The sequence below is a fragment of the Antechinus flavipes genome, chromosome 4 (genome assembly GCF_016432865.1).
Source record: "Antechinus flavipes isolate AdamAnt ecotype Samford, QLD, Australia chromosome 4, AdamAnt_v2, whole genome shotgun sequence".
Classification (NCBI taxonomy): Eukaryota; Metazoa; Chordata; class Mammalia; order Dasyuromorphia; family Dasyuridae; genus Antechinus; species Antechinus flavipes.
Genome location: NC_067401.1, coordinates 375,149,604 through 375,175,270, shown reverse-complemented (window position 1 = coordinate 375,175,270; position 25,667 = coordinate 375,149,604). Strand labels below are relative to the sequence as shown.

Sequence of the window (25,667 nt, the reverse complement as noted above, 5' to 3'; positions counted from 1 at the left end):
CAAAAAACAGAAAGGGAAAATGTTAGATATAACCTCCTGTGGCTAGTTTATCTCATTTCAGGCTTTGCAGCCACTAAAGACACCCTTTTTGGCACGACGCACTTCAAATATATCCAATTTATGACTTGTGGATAACAGCTAACATCAGGTATACTGACAATTCAAAGGTGCCTCATACACATCCAATGGCCATACTCTCCTAGTTCTTCCTAAGTTACCTCAGTTCTCTATCTCTTCTTATTTTCCCCAGTAATAGTTTCTGCAAGACTTGGTCATCTTTTCACTAACCTTACTTTCAACACCAATTCTGGTCCTATTCACCCTCCTCAGAGTTTATTTTGTTTGATATTTTACTCCTTCCTTTAAGCCTACAATAATTCTTTTTTGGTTATGAACCAGATTTCCAAGTTTTTAGTCCAGTTCTTTTCTTTCCAGGGCAACTGGGTAGCACAGTAGATAGAGAGCTGGGCCTTCTGAATTCAAATCTGGTCTCAGACACTTACTAATCATATAAGGCCTATTTGCCTTAGTTTCCTCATCTGTAAAATGAACTGGAAAAGGAAGTGGCAAACCACTCCAATATCTTTGCTAAGAACATCCCAAATGGGGTCATGAAGAGCTGGACATGACTGAACAATAAATTTTCTTTTCTTTTCTTCCCTGATTATTTTCAGATTCAAATTCCAAAATGTGCCACTCTAATTTCAAATTGAATCTCAACCTCTACATTCCTTAAAACTCACAATAAAATCCCTTGTTAAAATGAATTCATGATAATATGAGAATTTTCCATGGCCATTCCGTATCTGAATGGCAAAAAAGTTTACTTTTGATTCCAAAATTGTGATAGAATTTTGGAGGTGAAAAGGACTTGAGATTCACTTCTAACTTTTGATTCATACCACATAGAGGTCTTTTTTTCAATTATCCTCCTTCTTGATTTCTTTTATAGTATTTGATATTACTGACAAGCTTCCACCTCTCCTTGATATTTTTATCTCTTGTTTTCTTTAACAATAAATTATGTGCATCTCTACTCCTCAGCTTTCTGACAAACTTTTCTTGGTGATCCTTCACTGAATTATCATTCTTCTTCCATCTCCTAAACACAGACATACTCTTTCATTCTTTAAGTTCCTTTGCTCTTTCCCTTTATTTATTCCCATGTCTTCAACTATCATATTGGCAGGTGACTTCTTAAATTTATTATCTCCATTCCCTTCATCTACTCTATATTCAGCCAAATCAGTCTACTTGCTGTTTCCCATAAGTAATATTACATGATGAAAGTGTTTTTAATAGAAAATTTATTGATCTGAAGTCATGTAATCAGTATCAATCAATATCTATAACTAATATCAAGAGTAGTGTCAGATAAGAACTATAATGAGCAACAAACTATAATATTCTTCATTTGCTTGAAGTCCCTATTTTAAAAGAATAAGGCTCAACTTCAAAATGCCACATTCAAAGAGTGTGGTATTATGTGGAAAAAGCACTGGATTTGGAATTGGAGCACTTGACTTTATTGCCCGTATGCCTCTGGGCACTGGTCATTTGGCCTTTCTTGGCCTCCAATTATTTGTTTATAAAATGAAGGATTAGGACAGGATGACTTCTAAGTTTCTTATAGCTCTAAAGTTGCATACTATAAAGTACTGCAACATGGTTTCTAAAGGATATAAGATGGTCTTTATTAACAAGGCCATTTTTAAGCACCACAATGTTAAGATATTAATTGTGTAGTCTTTATTAAGTGGCTTGGGATCTGTTGGTAGTAGTTATGAGAAAAGTGGTGAGAAAAACCTTAAAAATGAGTAAGTTAAAGAAAAATATTTTGTGGAGAAAAATAAAAGAAAAATATATACTATAATTATTCAAAACTATTCTGAAATGTCACCAGTTATAGTTTCCTTGTTTTGAGAAATTTCAGCTGAGAATGATGTCCTTAAGTCACCCTGTGTTGCTTATGTCTTAAGAGAGATGCTCAAAAGATCCATAATTTTACAGACCTCTTTACTTTACCGAACAGCCAGTCCCCTGTGTGAATCATATAAAATTGGGCAAAACTCTTTATCTAGATCTGAACTGTCAGATAAGGAGAATGCTAGATAAAACTGCTCAGAAACAAAGTGACTTAGTCATGGTGGCTATTCAGACACTAACAGAAAAAAAAGAAAATAAAATGAACCTACATTTATCACCCATATATAATAATCTGAAAATTTTAATCCATTTCATTAATTTTTAATACCTAATTAAAATATGGTCCCAGAAGAGAGATGACAAAATGTATTCTTAATTGGAGATTAGAGGTTATGAGTCTGAATGAAATATTAAATAGACAGTAACATTTAAGTTGATTGGCTGATTTTGATAAACCTTTTGTCATCTTTGCTACAAGGGAAAAACTCATATAAGGTTTAAAAAATGAATATATGAAATGAAAACAAAAGGCATCAATTAAAAAAACCAGGATTACTCTCTACAATCAATATCTAAATTAACTAAAGTTGTGGATTTCTAAGGCAAGCAAACTTTTGCTTAAAACAGACCAATTTTTTAAAAGATAGGATCTCACACTTTCTCAATTACAATTCTTATTTTCTTTCCTATAACAAGTTATAATATCAAATCCTTGATTTATTCTACTATTTTTAACTCAAATAGCAATTTTAAAAATATGGTTCCTGAATATTCTCTTTTCTATGTCTTCAAAAAGGAAAACCAAGATAAATATTCAGATAAAATATTAACTCATATTTAATACATCAGTAATTAATGATTATGTCAGATGTGTTACTTATTTTACTAATACTGAGTGCAAATCTCTACAATTTAGTAGGTGACTGAGTTGAGTTGGTTAAAATACCTATCACTATATCTATCTATCTATCTATCTATCACTATAAAACCAACTCAATGATAACCCTTTCTGAACTTTGCTAAGAGCAAACATCACCAAGAATGTGATTGAAATCTTTGCAGATTTTTAGGACCTACAAGAAACCGTACTTAGCTAGCACAAACTTTGTGAATAGAGAGTCATGACCACATCACAGTGAGCCAAGAGAATAGCACTTAGTGTGATAGTATCTGGGAAATTACAGAAGCATACCGACATTACAAAATAATCTGGGGCTAGAATATTCTTATGGAAAAACTAATTGCTAAAAATGAAATGGAAATCATAATAGAAACACTAGGTATAAAGATATTTCCAGTTTGGTGATTAAAGAAATATATTCTGAATAGTGTTTATTTATTTTTAAAAGTCAAATTCCTACACTCAGTTGCTACTAGTTTATTAACAAATTAACCTATCATTAGGGTTCTTAAAGAGTACCATTACAATGTGTAAAATCACAAAATTAAATGGGATTATCTGATATAGCACTGACCCAATGTATATATAAAAGAGGAGCCTGGTCAATATAACATGATGCTTAGATAAATCTGAAAGTTAATATTTTTCCACTTAATGTAAGGAATTCACAACTTAATATAGGGGGAACAATTCTGGTTTATGAGATAGCTTAACTAAAAGACATGTGTATTGAAACTACTGAATAACAACTTCCCTTTAGGTGAGGAATATACTTATACAAGCACCTAGAATAATGCTGTAAATACATTTTTCTTTTTTTAAAAAATTCTTTAATTTATTCTTTAAATTCTTGTATTTATTTTTTTTTTGCTGAGGCAACTGAGGTTAAATGACTTGCCTAGGGTCACACAGCTAGAAAGTGTTAAGTTTTTCAGACCAGATTTGAACTCAGGTCTTCCTGACTTTTAGGGCTGGTGCTCTATCCATTGCACCACCTCGCTGCCCCTGTGAACACATTATTCAATAACCACAACAGAGAAATGGAACCATAGAAATATAACAATACATTTGTGAGGAGAAAATAAACTGATATTATCATGTAATAAATGAAAACATTATTTCTTCCAAATTATTAATTCCTTTTGATGTTTTTTTTAAGTAAAATTTTAAAAATGATTAATGCCACTCTGTGGATTTTTCCAAAAAAGAAAATCTTATAGCTCTCTTGGGCAGCAGTGAGCAGAGTCTCAGGCCTTGAGTCATGAAGACTCATTTTCCTAAGTTCAAACGTTATTTTAGACACTTCCTAGTTGCATCATTTGGAGCAAGTCATTTCACCCTATTTGCCTTAGTTTCCTCATCTGTCAAATGAGCTGGAGAAGGAAATGGCAAACCATGCCAGGATTTGCCAAGAAAACCCCAAATAAGCTCATGAAGAGTGAGGCAGGACCGAACAACTGAACAACAACAGCAGCAGCAATAGCAGCAGCAACAACAACAGGCTCTCTCACAAAGGAAAAAAATGTCTTACCTATCACCCTAGCATCTCCACCTGCTGGAGTTCCATTTTCTTGTTGTGCTACAAGTTCATTCAAAATAATTTGTGTTGCCCCAAGCCTTGGCAGGGTGACATGTGTAAGGAATGGCAAATTATTTTTCTTGGCAAATGCCTGACTTGTTTCTCGTCTCTTCCTAAGGAAGCCACCTTCTGGAAAAAGAACAATCCACTTCCGATCTCGGCTCCTGTAATAATTTTTTAGGTGCTTCTTAAGAAGAACAAGCTGCTGGTCACGATGAGATTTTCCCTGGAGGGTATAGACACACAAAGACAGACAGACAGACACACACACACACACACACACACACACACACACACACACACACAGGAATTAAGTTCAACTTAGTTCAGATGAAGTTATTTCAAGATTAAAAAGAAATTACCAACACTAATTTCCATCCACCAGAGAAATATAGGAGCAAAAAGTTAACTTAGGAAACTTAGGAAATTTTACAACTCCTATTTAAGTATTTTTGTTTCAGAAAAATTTTCCATATAAATATAACTAATTCTTTTAAATTCTCCAGTTTAACTTTTGCTAGTTCTCAAGAATAACTATTTTCAGTTTTCATCAAATAAAATGTATCTCTAATTCAAGCCAGATAATCTGCTTTTCCTAGTCAATCTATTACCAAAAATTCACACATGGTTTCCATATAATTCTTAATTTCTATTTAGCCAAAGTTAAGTCAACAAGAAGCTGGGCATTGCAGTCTATAAAGCACTGAACTTGGATTGAGGAAAACTGGAGTTTGCCTCAGATGCTTACTAGTTGTTTAATGCTGATTAAGTCCCTTAACCTCTCTCAGCCTCTGTTTTCTTATCTGTAAAAAGGGGAAAATAACATCATCTATTACCCAAAGCTGCTATAAAAATCAAATGAGATAATATCTGTAAAGTACTTTGCAAATATTAAAGCAATATATGTAAATTTTAGCTTTATTATGTATTATATACATTATTTTTTATACTAAATATCATTACACATTACATACAAAAGCCTTAGTTATTCTGAAAAGGTACTGAAACCCAAGAACAACAGAGAATTACCATCACTTAAGACAGTGCTTCTGCCTCTTAATGAAGTCATTCCTTAAAATCTAATCTTCATTAATTTCTCCTTGAACTTTCATAAAGCCAAAAAAGAACTTTTATTATACCTAGTTCTGACAGCTGACTATAGAGTTCAAATATAACTTTTTAAATCAAAGGTTACAATTTTAAAAACAAAGATGAAACAAAGCAAAAGGTATATACAATGTAGGACACTTCTCAGATAAAGAATGTTTTTTCTTAGGAAGTTGTATCATCTCAACCATATTCCCTAATTCCTCTCAATTTGCTTTTCTACACCTAATTTTTACAAATGGGTGGATTTGGTTTTAGTTATGATGTTAATATTCAAAAGCCTTCCCAAATTGCTTAACTCAACCTCCAGGTCTAGGTGGGGGAATTTGGATCTTCAAAAAGAACCTTCATTCTCTATGGTCCATCCCTTACATCTCCTTTTGAATCTCCAAGGCTCCAGATGTATATTACTCCATGTAGACTCCCTGGCTCCCAAACAAGGACCTTTGCTTTCGGACCTTCCAAGTTATCATCCACCAATGGACTCAACCTCCTTTTTGGAGATGCTAGTTGCTCTGTCCCTGAGAGTTCTTTTTCTTGTCCTCATCCATTTACTCTTTTCATGACTGATCCAGAAAAATTAGCCTAAATTATAGCAGCTGGCTCAGCCCTTGATGATTATGTTTTTTCCTTCATTTACTATCCTAGATTTATGTCGATACTTCAGGACCACAAGAATATCTATGTTTCCCTGAAATTGCAGAGCACATGAGGAAGCTCTAGATATGCCGAGGACTAGATATCCATCGCTGCACACTCAGGACTTAACTGTTCTGCCTTTATTACAATTATTACCATTTTTAAACCAATTTTTACCAATAGTTATTATTATTTTCTCTTCCCAGGTAATGATCTATTAGAATCCAGATTTTTTTTTTTTTGCACAGTATGTACAATAAAATGTTATTTCTACCCAGAGGAGTATTATTTGGAACAATTTCTTCAAGTGACAAAATATATGTCAACACATGCAAAGACTATTTTATAAGCAATTAAGTGCTAAAATGTAGAATGTGAAGGATATGGAGTAAGAAAGACTTGAGTTCAAATCCTGACTCAAATCACTTCACTTCTCTGTGCCACTGTTTTGTAAAGAGATTTAAAAAATCAGCATCTACTCAAAATGCTATTATAAGGATCAAAATGAGAGTTAATATATGTGAAGTACTTTGAAATTTTAAAGCATCATATAAATGCAAGCTATTGGAATTGTTTTAGAAAAGTGAAATATCTTCAATTTTAAAACACTATTTAACGTTCATTGTTAATTGAAAAGTATTTTTTAAAAATCCATTTTTCAATCTAATATAAATAACAGTAACAAGAAAAGGAGTAGCTAAGAAATCCTACAAAGTTATTATCTTTTAACATTAATACTTTAGTTAAAAAACTTCACGTATATTCCAACATTGCAGATACCAATAATTATAATACTCTCTCATTTTTTCTAGCACTGTTGAATGAATGAAGGATTCTGGATAGGGAAAATGTCTAGATAATTGTACACTATTTTCCACTCCAAGCTAATCCAGAATGATATCAGGCAAAAGAATATAATGAAAAATAGTCACTCACAGGACCTCAGTCAAATGTTTCTTCCACTGGGATTTCACAAAAGAAAGATTTCCTTACAACACATTATCAAACTTGCTATCTTAATAGTAAATTAGTCCAGTGGCCTCTGTGTTTGCAACTTGCTTTCACAGCTATCTATATTTTCTACTTGGTTTGGGGGACTGTTGGTCTCCACTGTACTCTTAAAAACAACCACCAACTGTTCATGTACAAATTAGACTCTTAATTTTACAAAGTACTTCCAAAATCCTGTCATTTCTTTTCCTGCTTTCTGATGTAAAAGCAAGCCAGAATCAAGAGTAACAAAGAAAACTCAGAAAGTTAAATATTGCACATAAGATAAAGTCAAATATAATATAATTTAAGTTCTTTGAAAGAAGAAACTGACAATTTTTATCTTCCTAATCCAAGAATCTAGCAAAGCACCTGAAGCACATGTTAGACACAAAAAATGCTTCTTGACTCATGCTCTAAGCCTAAAAATGAAGGGAGTGTGTTTACTGGTCTCAAAGTTTTGAGACAACTATTTTTGTTGTAAAGACTCCCATTCATTCATCTGCAGTTTTTACAGAAGACAGAGGTTACTGAATAAAGTATTATATACAATAAATTACATTTATTTTTTCAAGCCAACCATTTAAAAGAAAATGAAACATTTTACCAATAGCATATCCTGGGATATCTGATATCTGAGCTTCTAAAATGAAAATAATGTTGGCTGCCTCCTTGAATTGCAAGGGGAGATATAAATTGGTTATTTCTTATACTCCAAAGTTAAAAGTATCTTGGGAAACAGGGAATCTGGAGTGACATTTCCTGAGATTTGTAAGCTGACTGGGCACTTACTATAATTGCTATATTTAGCACTAATATAAGTACACCTCAATTCACTGATCAATTCAGAGGCAGAGCAAAACAAAAACAAAAACAATACTGTTACTTACCTGTCTTATAAAGAAATCTCCATGAATTAGAGAAACAATACCAAAGTTTGTATACTTAAATATATGATCCATCAACCACATCATCTGAGCAACAACCTGAAATGTTTAGAAAAGGAAAAGTAGTTAAATCTTGGATAAATGGAACCTGACTTAATGTGGCTCAAGCTTGGGAAAATGCCTCAGATTATCCCCATAAGAAATTTTTAGAGCCCTTTGCAAGCTGTCTCAAAATTACCTTTCCATGCTTATTTTATATTATTCCCCTTCACCCACTCTACAATACAGCCAAATGGACATTGCTATTTCTCCAAACATGACATTCCATCATTTGTACAGGATTTCATCCAACCTTAGAATGCACTCCCTCCTCTCCTCACTTCCACCTTGTTTAAAAAAAAAAAAAACGCTAGTTTTCTTCAAAGCTGAGCTCATGCTTCCCTGACCACTATTTTATTATTTCATATAGTTTTGTGTATAAATATTATTTTCACCAATAGTGTGCAAGTTCCTGGAAAGCAGGACTGGTTTTTATCTTTCTGTTCTCAGTGTTTGGCAGAGTACCTGGCAAATAGTAGGTTTTCCTTCAGGTTAAATGACTGAATGAATAAAAGAGTAATGATAGTTCTAGAGATAAAAAAGATTTAAGCATAGATCTGGTTTTAGGGTCCATAAACTCTATAGATTTTTAGCACAGTTCTTAGTTAATTATAAATAAAATAAACTCGGTCCTTGCTGTTATATACTGTTATGATCAAGAAACTGTTTCTTTGGAATTAAAACTTCCCAAATTTTATGGACTTTAAGATATCCTATTCTAAAAAAATGACAACAGTTAAAATAATGCTTGGCTAAATTATTTTTTAAAAACTTCAATATTTTAAAACAAAAAATTATGTTTATAAATTCCTTCTAAAATGATAAAGGGAAATGTTTAAGTGTCCAGTATCTTGCCAAAGTATTATGATATTATAAAATGTGTCAGTGCTATAACTAAACATCAAGGAATAAAGTCCAACAAGCAAAAATCAGGCATAAGTTTATGAAACAGAATTCTATTTATATATCATATTAACAAGAATAATCAAATAATACCATAAGGTCCTAAGTTATCAACCTGAAGTGCTACTTTAAAAAAAAAATTACTTTCCTGGTTGTTGAAAGAGAGTGACATTCTAAACTATAAATCACTAACATGGGTTAATCACTATTAAGATGAAAAACTTTAAAGCAAAGGAGTGAACTGAAAATAAAATACAAATCAAACTTAATTAATGAATTTGCTAATTGATCTTCTCTGATGAGGTAATGAGCTCTTCTTGGTTTAGCTTTAAGTAAAGTGCAGTGTATAAAATTTTGTTACCATCTACTTTCACTCACAATAAAAAAAAAATTTCCTACTCCCTACCATTACTATTAAATCCATTCACTGCCCTGAACACTGTTTTGCCCTCACACTAATTTACAAGGATTTTTTTTTAAACAAGGTTCATCAGGTTGCTTATTTATTATCAAATTCAGGCCACAAGTAGGCAGTTTCAAATGGTATATTCCCCTTAGTTATTTGGATTTGTACTGAAATGTTAACAACCCATGTTGAAGCTGTTTCATGAGGAATACTGATAAAGTAATAGCTCATTAAAACTTAGCTACCACAATCAAGAAAGTTCATTTTCTACAGTGTTCCTCTTCCTTTGTCATAGTAAGAAAGTAAAAGAGCTTCAGGTGGTTAATCCCATAATCATAATTTTTTTTCAAGGTTTAAAAAGATATTTTTAAGTACTTTTCAAGTATGGTCTTTAAAGATAGTTTTGCAAAAGCAGCCAAAAAAATTTACTGGCCAACAAAAGTTTTTTTTCTTTAATATGAACTTAACTATCAAGAAATACTCAAGGAAAGAAATAAAAGATACACACATACACATATATACACACACATACATACATATAAATATAAAGATACAAGTAGATAGTCTGGAAATGAAAGGAAGTGAATATTTAACACATATCCCAATTTCAGCTTTAATGTTTTTAAAACAGCGAAGACATTTAACTAAAACTTTCTTCTTAGATACCTCAGTGGTTCAGTGACCTTAGCAATGTGAATAGTAGCTCTTGTTTTCTGTGACTTTTTTCCTGTTAATCCACCACAGGGGTCCATACAGCATGTTGGGAGTCTTTAGTATGCTCTCTTGGTAAGACACAATGGTAACTATTTTACATGAGTCATCCACTGGTCAATACTCTCCATGTTACTAGACCATCTTTTTGTGGTCATACATTTCTCTGATGATATCCAATATGACACTTCTGTATAATTTCTTTTTTGTAATATATCATGCCTGCTCATGCTCTCCCACTCCTACCCCCAGTTTTCTCATTGCCTTTTTTTTTATTTTAATGCTTCAGAGATTATGAAATTCCACGACTGGTAATCACCTGAAGACTACTATTGTCAAAAAGTTTAGCCTTTTTTTGAGGAAAAAAAGTGTAATATACTTTCAAAAAGGAAATTTAGTTCATTTTTTCCCATGGTTCTTGGTCTTTTTCCATTGTCTGTCCAAGATAAATGACGGACCAGTTCTGTGATTTGTTCACTGAACTGCATATCACAGACTCAACAATAAAGCATTCTTTAACCACACAATTTTCTTACTTAATTAGGTTGAGCTCTTGAGTAATTATAAATGTATAATTAGACATTTTGCAATTTTAAAATCAGCACAATGTCATATCTAAATAGCAGAATCAGAAAGACCTCTTTATCTACAGAAGTCCTCTTTAATCTAGATTCTGCACTTAACATCCTCTAGGTAAATTGCAAATATCTTTGATTAACATATAGTTCCCTCTTATTATACCTCACTTGATATTATTAATCAAAGGACTGAAAAATTTATCTTTATTATTAACATATTCTAAGGAATCTTGTCTGATATTAACAAGTGCTTAGGAGACATCTTTAACCACTTTCATTTGACATTATCTTCTGGATAATTAGTTTAGCAATAAAATAGTGTTTGCTGTAGCATATCATTTGTAAAAGATTGCCTGCACCCTTTTCATAACTTTATTAAGAATGTCCTCAATATATATGTAGAATATTCTCAGAATAACTTTGTAGAGATGGGAAAGTGGGAACATGGTTTGTTAGTTACTGATATTGTCTTGGTTGTCTTTTTTGGTGATAATGTTTTCAATTTTATTCACTCGGGTTTCCTCATCTCTTTTTTTTTAATGATACTAATAACATTTTCATAATACCATAAGGTTTGCCAAGTGTTTTACAAATATTATCTCACTTTATTCTCTCTCAACAAATCTGGAAAACAGATGCTATTCTTATGCCTATTTTTGTAGATGAAGAAATTAAGACAGAGAGAAATTAAGTGACTTACCCAGAGTCACACTGCTAATTAAAAGTCTAAGATGGAGTTGAACTTATCTTCCTTACTATAAGTCCAACAACTTATCCACTGTGTTATCTAGCTGCCTGAACAAGATGAATTCACAGAGAATTGTCATGCAGCTACTATATATAAATATATGTTGGCAAATCTGATAATCAAAGGAAGAGGATAATAATATATAAAATAAAAATATTCAAATAAACAAAATAACAAATAGAAATCCTAACAAATTCTCCTTTAGGATTATGCCTCCCAGGACTGAACCCAGTTTACTTGAGCATAAGGCTTTTTTTGGTTCCTTGGATCATGAATGATATCCTGGAATACCCCAAGAAAGAAACGTGGGCTTTTCTTCTTCTATGGCAAATTTCTAATAAATATTGAGTAACAGTGGTAATAATGAACACCTCTATTTCACCCCGATCTTACTTTTTAAAAAGACTTTTTAGCTTACATTAATATAGATTGGGCTTGCTTTTGGATAGACATTCATCATTTTAAGAAAAGCTCTATTTCTATGCTTTCAGTGTTTTTAATAGAAATGGATGCTGTGCTTTCACAATCTGTTTTCTGTACTTATTGAAATAACTATAAGATTTTTGATGTTTTTGTTGTTGATATGGCCAATTACACTCATAGTTTTCCTAATCTTGAACAAACCCTGAATTCCTGATACAAATCCAGTCTGGTCACAGTATATTATCTTTATGATAAATTATTGTAACTGGTATTTTATTTAAAATTTTTACATCAATTTTCATTAGAAAAATTGGTCAATAGTTTTATTTCTAGGTTTATTTGGCTTAGGTACCAAAATCATATTTGCATCATAAAAGTAATTTGGAAAAACTCTTCCTATTTTTTTGAATGATTTATATAATATTTGGAATTGTTTAAGTGTTTGGTAAAATTCACTTCTACATCAATCTGTCTGTCTTCATCTCTTTCAGCTACCTTGAGTTTTCTAATTTTCAATGATCTCAAAATGGTTTTACCTCCATCATAGATGTGCTTCATGCACATCTACTCTTTCTCAATGCCATGTCCATTTCCACAAACAATTATATCTAGGACTGTAACACTGAGTTTCATTTGTTTTTATGTTAAGTAGTGTTCCTGAGGTTTCTTAAGGAAAATATTAGCAAAACAACATGCCTGAAACTTCTGGATAAGTTACAAACTTTTTCTTCACTTTTTATTCCTGAAGCATTTCATAGAGCAAAATATTATACAATAAGAAAATGTCTCTCAACATCACCTCCTTACTTTTAACCAATAATTTAGACAAACAAAAAAATCCAGACATAAATAAGTAGATTCCCGAGAGTGCTTATAATAAATAGCTTGGCAAAACAAAGGAACTGGTCTCCTTTAAAGGCTCAGCTCAAATCTCACACTCTTCTTTAAAAAGCCCTTCCATGCCACCTTCATGTTGCAAGAATCTCCTCACTACCACTCTCTTTACAATTAAAAACTCTTGCATATAGGGAAGTATTTGCATGTTGTCTACTCCGTTAGATTTGGAGTTCTTTGAGAACAGCCACTGTTTTTTGTCTTTTTTTTTTTTTTTGTATCCCCAGCACTTAACACAATGACTGACATAGCAAAACCTCAGTTGAAACTGTTAACAAAGGCATCCTGTTCTTTTTTTGGGAGCACATTTATAATTTTAAAAATTGTTTAAACTAAGTTCTGGCCTAAGTCCTCTAATTGCCTTCACTTTTTGATGAAGTATTATAGAGCTGTCAATCAAGTCCTGCTGGTGATTTCAAAGTTATATAACTGTACTATAATTCAATTTCTTAATTAAAAATCTAATAATGTCATTAGATACAAAACTTCTAAAGCAGAGTGAATGATGGACTCAATTACTATCTATTTTCTCACTTCAAATTAAAAGTAGTAATTTACTAATGAGATGGATTCCAAGAATTACTGCAAGCAAAATTCTAAGTTTCATGGTTTAAAATCTTATATGTTTTTCTTTTTTAAATAAATCAAACCCTAACTTGTTGATCATGAAGATGGGTAGTAAAAATTTAAAAAATATTTTTCTCAGTATAATAATTGTTCTTTGGTAAATGTTTATATGCTTATTCTTGGAAATAAGGGTTGCAATGTCATTCAAATATTCATAAATAACATTTTTTAGATGAAGGCAATTCATGCTTCCAGTTTTCAAGTTAAATTACATTGTAAGGAACTTATATAACAATGTTGGATATAACTTAATGGAAACATAATAGGAAAATACTCCTAGGCAAAAGAATTAATCTAGAAGAAATGGCCTGAATCTTTCTATACAAAATTCTATCTTCTCTACAGTGGTTGAGTTTGAGCATTCTGGTAAAACCAATATACTAAACTGTACTTGCCACATATACCATATACATTCATCACTTTAAAAGAATGAAAATACAACTACATATTGAGAAATGTTGAATCTAATCATTCATCAATGCTTCAGAAAACAATGGAAAGAATGCTGTATTTGGAAACAAAAAAACCTGGATTTAATAATGAAAGATGACATTTATATAGCGGCTACTGTGTGCCAGGCCCTATCTGTGCTAAAGGTTTGCAAAGATTCTAAACCTGATTATCTGAAAAAATGGTATCACTAAAAAACCTATGGAAGTCAGGTTTTTGCCTGAAGCCAAATCCAGTTTGGGCCATGTTGAATTTGAGGCACCCAAAGGATATCTACTTGGAGATATCTAGTATATAGCCGAAAATGCAAATTTAGGGCTTAAGAAAAAAATCTGTAGGACTAGATAAACAGATAGGGAGTTTTTTGATCACAGGAAAAAAAAAGTACATACTGCAAAATTCAAAAATTTTAAATGTATACTTTTGATTTCCTTTCACTGTCCATAACTACATTTTGCTCAGTCTAGTAAGTATGAAAAATTTAAATACTATGAAAATGTTAGCTATCATTGCTATTATTTCAAGATGCACAGTCAAGACTTCTATTTTATCATATTCTATTTCTAATTTTTAATTTCTATCTCACATTTTATTGCAACCATCCTGGTTTAGGCCGTTAGCAATATCTCCTATAAATATATAATTAACTATAGCCTATTTATGTGACACATAATCATCAGACTAATCTTAAAATGGAGCCGTAAATATGTTACTTTCTTGTTCAAAAAGCTTGAATGATTTTCTGTTTCTTCACCAAAAAGTCCAAAATCTACAGTCTCACAACTGAGGGTTTCTATAATCTTGCCCCCCTACTTCTTCCATTTCATTTGCTACACCTTGTCAACATATAATCTTGATTCCAATTAGACAGGCCTACTTATTCCTATTGGAACACAACAGATTCATTCTTTCATTCTGCTCTTCTGCTTCTACGTTCCACTCTTCCTCCAATTCCATTCTACATAACCCAATTCCACCCATCACTCAAAATCCTCTTCTTTGAAACCTTTTCAAGCCAATCTAGCTGATAATAATTTCATTCCTCTCTGTATGTACAACTCTTGTCCATATGAATCATGATGATTTATATTGTAATATCTTGGGCCACTTTATCTAGAGTGGTCATATTACTCAACTCATAATGATATTTAGCTTTTCATGTTTATGTCTTGTCCTTTGAGGGAAATTTCATTTGTCTTCCTGACAGCACCTAATAAAGTAATTTGTTTTTAGTAGCTATTTCTATTTATTGACTGATGTTCTCTTACAGGGTATATAGTGATACACAAAACTACTTTAACTTTCCCCTCACTAGCAATAATTCCTTTGATGATAAATTCTTGTCACATGTTTGAAATATAGTAATTCCTTTATCCCTTTAATTATCTTACCCTTTAATTAAAAAAAAAAAAAGAGAGAGGGAAGAACAGGCTCTCATCATTTATAATGTAGCAAATTAAGTTGTGTTTATATTTTCCAATTAGACTTTTGTAACCTAGAGATAAACCTACCATTCCTTTGTCCTGTAGGCACATCATTAATGTACATACATCTCCTGTTGCTTGATGGTTCACCAACATCACAGCTTCATCTTCAGAAATTGCTTTAATATCTTCACCCCACTCCATTACTGTAAGAATAAAAAGTTTTAAAGTTTTCATTTGCCAAATGAATGCTAAAAATCTTTTAAGTAGTATGTGCAAGTGATATGCCCTAGATTAAGTATGGCATATCATTTTATTTTAAAAGGTATAAAACAGATTTAAAAAGTTTTTCCTACAAAGTGAGAAAACTGACATAACATTTTTAAAACTCCAGATTACACACATGAAAGGGGCCTTTTACTAAAAACATTTTAATCTTATCCCCTCATTTCAAGAACATTTATTTCCCAGAATTTTGAATCAGAAATGATATGACAAGAACTATTTCGTTTTTAAATCCTTAAAGACTTGAACTTAAAAGATTTTTCAAACTAATGTGTAATATATATTAAGTGATTGTTTCTAGTGACAAAATATATCACAATTTAATTCTACTGGAATCCATTTTAAATGTACTTACAAATTTTACAAGGATTACTAAATTCCAAAGCAATGAGAAAGAATGACACTGCCTTATCTAACATCTTTATATTTTTCACCCCAAAAGTTTTCAGCTAAGTTTTTTGGAAATATACATTCAATTCAATAATGAAAGTCATCAGGTTTAAAGAAATTATAGACAACTTTGCTAAATCATAAAGCAGGGAGTAGTTATTTTACTATATAACTGACAGGCAAATTTCTACCCCCATGTGTAGAATTGGAATTTGGAAACAAAAAACCTGGATTTTGCTTTTCTGCAAAAATTAAGAATTGAGAAATATGAAGAGAAAAAAAATTATCAAGTGACATGTTTTGATCTACAAAAATTGTTCCTTTAAAATCCAATTCAAATATCACTTCTTATGTGAAGCTTAATAGCTAAGAGCAGTATTTTATTTTTTTAAATCAATCATGTCTCTAACAGTCATATGACACATATGTATTTGCTTTGTATTATTCATTAATTTTCAAATATATATAAATCATTCATCTCAATATTCCCTTATATTTCTCAAAATAATGAACATAAAGCATTTCTTATTTTTTACTTAAAATTAAATTTGGGCTAACTTTCAAATTTTTCTTAAATTTTTAAAAAGACAAAATAAGCAAAGCTACAAAAAGTTTCCTAATACTCCACCAGGGATATATCAAAATAATATTAGCTCCAAAGCAACAAAAAATTAAATACACATAAATGAACATGGCTTTACAATTTACAAGACATAAAATACAAAATGCCTCTTTTAACTCTAAAAGAGTTAGCTGTACGATAGAAGTTATTTTTCAAATGTATGAGGTCACAAATTCCTCGGAAAGTTAATCACTTGTTAAGAAAAATGTCTCCCCAAGTGGTTTTCCTGACTCAGTTTTCAGTATGTTATTGGACAGTGCTGGTATTCCATCAGTTTTAGTCAAGTCTTCTCAGGTTTCTCTGAAATAATTACCTTCATCATTTCTTAAAGAAAAAAGTATTCCATCACATCCATACACTGTAATTGGTTCAGTCAATTCCCCAACTGATAGGTATTTCTTCAGTTTCCAATTCTTTGCTACTGCAAAAATAGCTACTATATTTTTGGACATAATGGGTCCTTTGATTCTTCCTCTGATTTGTTTGGGGGTAGTAATAATACTACTTCAAAAGATATGGACTATTTAATAGCTTTTGGACTTACATCCAAATAACTTCAAAATAGCTAGACAAGTTCATAGCTCCACAAGCAGTACATTAACATATGTGCTTTCTTATATAGCCCACCTAGAATGTCATTTTTCTTTTTTGTTTCTTGCCAACTTTGCCAATCTGATAGTTTGTGAGTAGAACTTCAAGGTTGTTTTAATGTGCATTTCTTGAATTATTCAAAAATTATTATTATATTATTATTATTAAATAATATTATTATTCAAAAATTCAGTGCATTATTCCACATGGCTATTGAAAGCCTGGATCCTTTCTTTGAAAACTGTTTATTCGACATTTATCAGTTAGATAACAGCTCTTATTCTCATAAATTTGACTTAGTTCCCCATATGTTTTAGAAATGAGTCCATTCATATGATTATGATGAAATACTATTATGCTATAAGAAATGATGAGCAGGATGTCCTCAGAAAAACCTGGAAAGATTTACATAAGCAAAATGAAATGTACTATGTACAAAGTAACAGCAATGTTAGAAGATAATCAGCTGTGAATGACCTATATCATTCAGCAATACAATGACCCAAGACACCTCTGAAGGAATTATGAAAAAATCTATCCATGCCCCCAAAAAAGAATCAATGGTGTCTAAACAGAGATTGAAGCACAGCTTTTTTTTTTTTCTTTATTTCTCTTGAAGTTATTTTTAATTTATTTTTTGGTCTTATGTTTTTTTCACAATATGATTATTATGGAAATCTTTTGCATGATCAATACAAGTTATTGATTATATGCCTTTTCAATAAGGTGAGATGGGAGGGAGGAAGGGAAAGAATCTGGAACTTAAAAGTAATAACAAATATTAAAAAAACTGATTTTACATGTAACTAAGGGAAAAATAAAATACTAAGTCATTAATAAAAGAAATGAGTCCTTTATTAGAGAAATTTACCCCTGCCTTTATCTATTTCTCTTCTATTTTTAGTTGCATTTATTTGTGTAAAACCTTTTCATTTTATGCAACAACACTGTCTCCTTTACATTCTGTGATCTGTTTCTTATTTGGTCATGAACTTTTCCCCATTAACAGAGTAACAATTAATACTTTTCTGGCTCCTCTAATTTATTTATCATGCTACTTACCCTTTTTATGTTTAACTTATGTACCTAACAACTATCAATATCCTGCTTTTCCAGTGAACTTAATAATGGGAGTTGAAAAACAGGTTATTTTTGAAAAAAAGACAACCTCACACTGTCTCAAAGTTATTAATCACTAAAATGTTCATTATATAATAGCAATATAACATATAAATATTGATTTTTACAATCCAGTAAGATGCCTGAACAAAAAAAAATGTTTTAGGAAGCAAATATCTTAAAGAGTTTAAATAAAATTATGCATAATTCAGCTAAATAGTTAAAAACACTCTAATATTCTACTTTTTTCATTTCACAAAATCCTTTATTTTTCAACCACAGCAAAGTGAAATAAAAATTCTCAGTATTAGATAACTTTAAAAATTAATCTACTGTTATTCAATTATTTGCTTGATATGTACTAAGTGACCTTGGAAAAATCACTCTGCCCCTAGGCAATTCTGATGGGCATGGCACTTTTCAACAATGAGGTATTTTATTTTTCCCCAATTATATGTGAAAACAATTTTAAACATTCTTTTAAATATAATTTTTGAGTTCCAAATTCCCTCCAGCTCTTACCTTCCTCCCTTTCAGATGACAAGCACTTTAAGATTATACATGTGTAATTAGACAAAACATACTTCCATATTAATCATATTGCAAAAAAAAAGAGCACATATCCACACACACACACACACACACACACACACACACACACACACACACACACAACTAAGAAAAATAAAATTATGCTTCAATCTGCATTCGAGGAGCCACCATTTCTTTCTCTAGAGATGGGTAGTATTTTTTTTTTAAAAATCATAAGTCCTTTAGAACTGTCTTAGAACACTATATTGCTGGGAATAGATAAGTCATTGATAACTTTTTTATCATATAATATTTGCTGTTACTAGAAACAATGTTCTTCTCTCCTGGTTTTGTTCATTTCATTGTACATCAGTTCATGTAAATCTTTTCAGGTTTTTTCCTGTTCATCATTTCTTAGAGCACAATAATACTCCATCATAATCATATAACACACATTATTCAGCCATTCCCCAATTAATGAGTATCCCCTCAATTTCCCATTCTTTGTCACCTCTAACAGAGCTTCTGTAAATATTTTTGTATATATAGGTCTTTTTGCTTTTTTTTTTTTTAAATCTCTGGATTATGGACTTTTTAGTGGTTGGTTATACTGGATCAAAGTATGTACAGTTTTACAATCCTTTCAGTATAGTTCCAAATTACTCTCAAGAATGGTTAAATCAGTTCACAACTCCATCAACAATGCATTAGTGTTTCAATTTTCTCACATCCCCTCTAACATTTTTGTCATTTTACTTTTCTGTCATATTCGCTAATCTAATAATATAGGATAGCACCTAAGAATTGTTTTAATATACACTTCTCAACTCAATAGTGATTTGCCTAAAAGCTATCTGTTCACATCCTTCAACCATTGTGGAATAACTTACATTTTTATAAATGTATTCACTTTTCTATATATTTGAGAAATGAGGCCTTTATCAGGAATACTTGTTGCAAAATCCTACCTTCCCCCCATTCAGTTTTCTGCTTTCCTTTAACTTTGGTTACATTGGTTTTGATGAAGACTTTTAAAATTTGTGCAAAACTTTCAAAATTTTGTATCATTAAAATTATCTATTTTACATTTTGTAATACTCTATGATCTTCTTTGGTCCTAAATTCTTACCTTATGTGTAGATCTGACAAACTATTCCATGTATAAATCATGTACGCATTTTGATTTCATTTTAGTATACAGTGTGAGATCATTGTCTATACTTTATTTCTGCCATGTTTTTCCCTAGTGTTTTCCAGCAGTTTTCATCAAGTAATGAATTTTTCTTCCAAAAACTTGGCTCTTTGATTTATCATATATAAGATTACTGTGTATGACCCTTTCTCATAATGTAACATATACCTAATCTATTACAATGATAAACCATTCTATTTCTTAGCCACTATGATTGTTTTACCTAAACCACCTTCCTTCAGATTTTTCCACTTATTTCCTTGATATATTTGACTTTTTGTTCTCTCAAGATGAATTTTGCTATTATTTTTTCTAGCTGTGTAAAATAATTTTTGATAGTTTGATTTGTGCAGTATTAAATAGATTAATTTAGGTAGAACTGTCATTTTTATGACAACTATGAATAATTAATCTGTAGTTGTGATTTGTGTGCAAAGTGCTATATGGTTATATTCATATAGTTACTAGCAGATAGACTCCCAAGTATTTTATATCATGTACAAATATTTTAAATGGAATTTCTCTATCTCTTGCTGATGGACTTTGTTGGTAATATTATAAAAATGCTGATAATTTATGTGAGCTTATTTTGTATCCTACAACTCTGCTAAAGCTATTAATTATTTTAAGTAGTTTTTTAGTTGATTCTGAGATTTTCTACATGAACATCATTATTATCTTCTAAAATCTTCTAAAAGTATATATTTTTTAATACTGAACCAGTCTTGCATTCTTGGTATAAAACCTACCTGGTCATTTATGATTTATGTGATATACTGCTGTAATCCTAACCCTGAGCCACGGAGGGTGCGGGACTACAACTTCCACCTCCATATCTAGGACCCTCTGGCATGGGGGTGGGGTAATAAAGGGGGTGCTTTCTCTCAAAAAGTGAGCTGGGATAAAAAAAGAAGAGCCAGGCTGAATGGGGCTGTGTTCTTTCTTTGCAGCTGGAAGCTCCACTTGCCCCTTTGGGGTATTAGGTGATGAGGGATGCTGTGGACTGGAGATGTACTTCTCATGGGAAAAATTTGCTCAGTACTTGCTATTTTGCCACTCATCATGCTTTCTGGAATCAATTAACGAATACCAAAGTATCGCTGTATATTCTACTTTCTCTTCTAGGAAATTTGTATTTTTGAAAATATGCATTTGTTTCACTTAAATTGTCAGATTTATTGGCATATAATTGGGCAAAACAGCTCTTAATTGCTTCAATTTCATCTTCATTGGTAGTACATTCATTAATTTTTTTTGATATTGGAAATTCGGGAAAAACTAATTTTTTAAAAATCAAATTAATCAATGGCTTATCTATTTTATTGGTTTTCTTCCCACCTATAAAACCAACTCCCTCGTTTTTTTATTGCATGTTTTTACTTTTAATTTTATTAATTTCTCCATTAATTTTTCAGGATTTTTATTTTGGCATTCAAATGGGGATTTAAAATTTGTTCTTTTTCTAGTTTTTTTTTTTAAACTGCATACCCAACTCATTGATCTGCTCTCTCTCTCTTTTTACTTATGTAAGAGTTTAGAGATAGAAATTTTCTCTTAAGTACTTATTTGGCTGAATCCCACAAATATGGTATGTTGTCTCATTGATGTCATTCTCTTTAATAAAATTATTGATTGTTTCTATGCTTTTTTTTTTCTTCAACCCACTAGTTCTTTAGGATCAGATTATTCAGTTTTTAGTTAATTTTTAATCTAAGCTTTCATGGCCTTTCTGGAATCTAATTCCTGTACATTCCTATAAAATTCTTCTTACATACCTATGAAAAGGACACATTTAATATTTCTGCCTTTCTGTATTTGGTTGTGACGTTTTTATGCCTTAACACATGGACAATTTTTGTGATGATGCCATGTATCACTGAAAAAACAGCATATTCCTTTCTATTTCCATTCAATTTTCTCCAGAGGTCTACTTTCTTATTGATTTAATAATTAGATATAGCTATAGATATATAGAGGGCAAAATTGTGGACCCCACTGATACAGTATTGCTGCCCATTTCTCCTACAATTCCCTTAATATTTTTTTAAGAATATGGATGCTCTGCCATTTAGAATGATAATACTTTGTTATCTTTGTTATGTTTTTAGCAAAATATAGTCAATTTAATAATCTCTTTTAGGTCTATTTTTTTTTTTTTGTCCAAGATCATGACTGCTCCTGTGCAAGCGCGCGCACACACACACACACACACACACACACACACCCCTTTTATTTTTTAACCTCAGCTGAAACAACTTTTAAATTTTGTGTATGTATGTTCCTGTTTCAAGTGTGCTGCCTGCAAACAGCTATTGTGGGATTCTAATTCTCTACTATCTGCTTCTGTTTTATGGTTAATTTCATCCCACTCACATCCACATGATTATTGTGTATTTCTATTTTTTTCCTCTTTCTCCTCCTCTCTTTTTACCTTCCTCAAATATCTGCTTTGGTTCTGATCACTGCCTCCCTTAATCTGCTCTGCTTTTTATCATTCTCCATCTTATCCCCTTTTCCAATCATATCCCCATACCACTTACTTTCCTTTTTAGTAAAAATGATTTATTTCTATATCCAACTGAGTCTGACTGTATATATTATTCCCTCTTTGAGCCTATTCAGATGGTGAGGTTTAAGCATTACCTATCTGCCCCTCCCATTTCCGCCTCCACTGTAAAATCTCATCTCTGCTTAACTCTTTTATGTGAGATAATTTCCTCCATTCTTCCCTTTTCTTTCCCTTTTACCTAGTTTACCTTTCTCCCTCACTCTTTCATTTTTTTTTTTTGAGATCATCCCAACATAATTAACTCACACTTCAATCTAAGTAGACTACTTCTAACTGTCCTAATAATAATAAAGTTCTTAGGAGTTGCGTGCATTATTTCCCATTACAGGAATGAAAACAATTTAACCATTAAAGTCCCTTATGATTTTTGGTTCATGTTTACTTTTTTTGCTTTTCTTGAGTCTCATATTTTTAATATCAAATTTCCTATTCAGTGCTAGTCTTTTCATCAGGAATGCTTGAAAGTCTTCTATTTCATTAAATATCCCTTTCTTTCCCTGAAGGATTATACTCAGTTTTGCTGGGTGGGTTATTCTTGATTATAATCCTAGCTTCTTTGCCTTCTTGAATATCATATTCTGAACTCTTTATTCCTTTAGCATGGAATTTTCTAAAGCATCTATGGGACTCTGACTGTGGCTGCATAATATCTAAATGATGTTGTTGTTGTTTTTTCTGGCTGCTTGCAACATTTTCTCCTTATCTGGAAGCTCTGAAATTTGGCTATTTCTGAGAATTTTCATCTTGGGATGTCTTTCAGGATGTGATGAATAGTCTCTTCCAGATAATTTCCCTTTTTCCTTCTGCTTGTAGGATATCAATGAGTTTTCACTGCTAATTTCTTGAAATGTAATGTCTAACCTCTTTTTTTGCTTATGGATTTTAGGTAGCTGAATAATTCTTAAATGATCTCTCCTTGATCTATTTTCCAGATTGTTTTTTTATGAGATACTTTACATTTTCTTCTATTTTTTTATTCTTTTATCTTTGTTTTTGTTGTTTCTTGGTATCTCATATTCCTCAGCTTCCACATATCCAATTTTAATTTTTAAATAATTATTATCTTCAGTGAACTTCCATAGAGGGTTCCTCCCTCCCCCCACAATTTGGCTAATTTTGCTATCACTGCCACTTGTTAATTAGGCTAGTGTTTCCCTAATGTCACAGATCTCTCTTGCCAATCTTCTAAGTTATTTTGGGCTGGAAAAATGTCTCACTTCAAACTGATTGACTCTGCCAATCTGGAAGTCAATCTGAGACATTATTTTAAAGTTGTTTAAAGGGGAACACAGAGAATTCAGTTAGATTTCTGCCTCTACTCTGCCATCTTGGCTCTACCCTCCCCATAAAATTAATTTTTATCTTAATAAAATCTTTACAAAAATTATCTATATGTGAATTGAGGACAAGCTCAATGAAAAAATGGAAAAAGAATAGGCGGAACACTCTGACAGATCACATCTTTCTGGTCACAGAATTGAACTAAAAGAGATAAGGAATACATAGCCTTATTAACACATTTGATGCATTCTTCATTTGGAGAATAGATGAACAAACTATTGCAGGTGGAAAATGGATTATTGTGCAGTAGAAGGTGACAGAGAAATATAAGATTTCTATAAACTGATGCAGAGTCAAAGAAATAAAACCAGAAGACACAAAACAGTTAGAATAAAGTAAATAAAATGAGCATTAGAGGATGTCAAGAATCTGAATAATACAAATTTCTTATTTTGGATCCCAAAAACAAATAATGAAGGCGATCTCCCTCATTTCAGAGGGAAAGTATATTTCTTTTAGATTTGATTAATAAATCTGTTGCCCACTTTTTTTTTAAATAACAGAGGATTGTTGGGTTCAATATTCAGGGAGAATGTGGAGAGAGGAGTTGAGAGAGAAGAGGGAGGTACCTGAAAGTGAAATAAATGGTATTTTAAAAAATGAACAAAGTAAAACCTTAAAGATTTCCTTCAAGACTATGTTAAGATTATATAGGATATATATCCCAAAGAGATATTAAAGAAGGGAAAGGGACCTGTATGTGCCAAAATGTTTGTGGCAGCCCTTTTTGTAGTGGCTAGAAACTGGAAGTTGAATGGAGAATGGCTGGGTAAATTGTGATATATGAATGTTATGGACTATTATTGTTCTGTAAGAAATGACCAGAAGGAAGAATACAGAGAGACTTGGAGAGACTTACATGAACTGATGCTGAGTGATATGAGCAGAACCAGGAGATCATTACACATTTCAACAACGATACTGTATAACAATGCATTCTGATGGAAGTGGATATCTTTGACAAAGAGAAGATCTAACTCAGTTCCAATCGATCAATGATGGACAGAATCAGCTACACCCAGAGAAGGAACATTGGGAAATGAATGTGGACTGCTTGCATTTTTGTTTTTCTTCCCAGGTTATTTTTACCTTCAGAATCCAATTTTTCTTGTGCAACAAGAGAACTGTATGGATCCACACACATATATTGTATCTAAGATATACTTTAATATGTTTAACATGTATAAGACTGCTTGCCATCTAGGGGAGGAGATGGAGGGAGGGAAGGGAAAAGTTGGAACAGAAGTGAGTGCAAGGAACAATGTTGCAAAAATTACCCAGGCATGGGCTCTTATCAATAAAAAGTTATAATAAAAAAATTTTATATAAGATAAAACACAGTAAGATAAACACAACTATAAAGAGAACCCTTCAACCACCCTTTGATAATGTCAAGTAGAGCATAAAACAAATATGTTTGCCAAAAGTGTTAGTTACTACCGTAGTAGATATCTTGTACATCTCTAAATAAATAAAAAAGGACGATTCCCTCAAGAAGTCTTCCAGATATTACTGGGTTTTGAAAATATGCTATTGTATACCACAAATCTAAAATATATATAAATCAAACCATACTTTTATTTATGTCCAATTTGAGAAGAAATGTGAACATAAGAAAAACAAAAAAAAATGTGAAGCAAATACTTTATAATAATCAATTTGTGGTAGAATAACAAAAAATGAATAAAAATAGGTGATTTTTTTAAATTTAAAAATCTATTCTCTTGTTAATATG

At 31.6% G+C, this 25,667-nt stretch overlaps 1 protein-coding gene across 3 annotated transcripts in view; it reads right to left on the bottom strand.

The window, feature by feature from the left end:
- LPGAT1 (lysophosphatidylglycerol acyltransferase 1) overlaps positions 1-25,667 on the bottom strand; it is an 87,701-nt gene that overhangs the window by 24,162 nt on the left and 37,872 nt on the right. For all 3 annotated transcript variants that reach the window (XM_051998436.1, XM_051998435.1, XM_051998434.1), the window contains 3 exons: positions 15,380-15,498; positions 8,033-8,128; positions 4,359-4,632 (listed from right to left, as the gene is read on the bottom strand). In XM_051998436.1, coding sequence (XP_051854396.1) covers positions 4,359-4,632; positions 8,033-8,128; positions 15,380-15,498 — 489 coding nt within the window. The remainder of the gene's footprint in view (positions 1-4,358; positions 4,633-8,032; positions 8,129-15,379; positions 15,499-25,667) is intronic.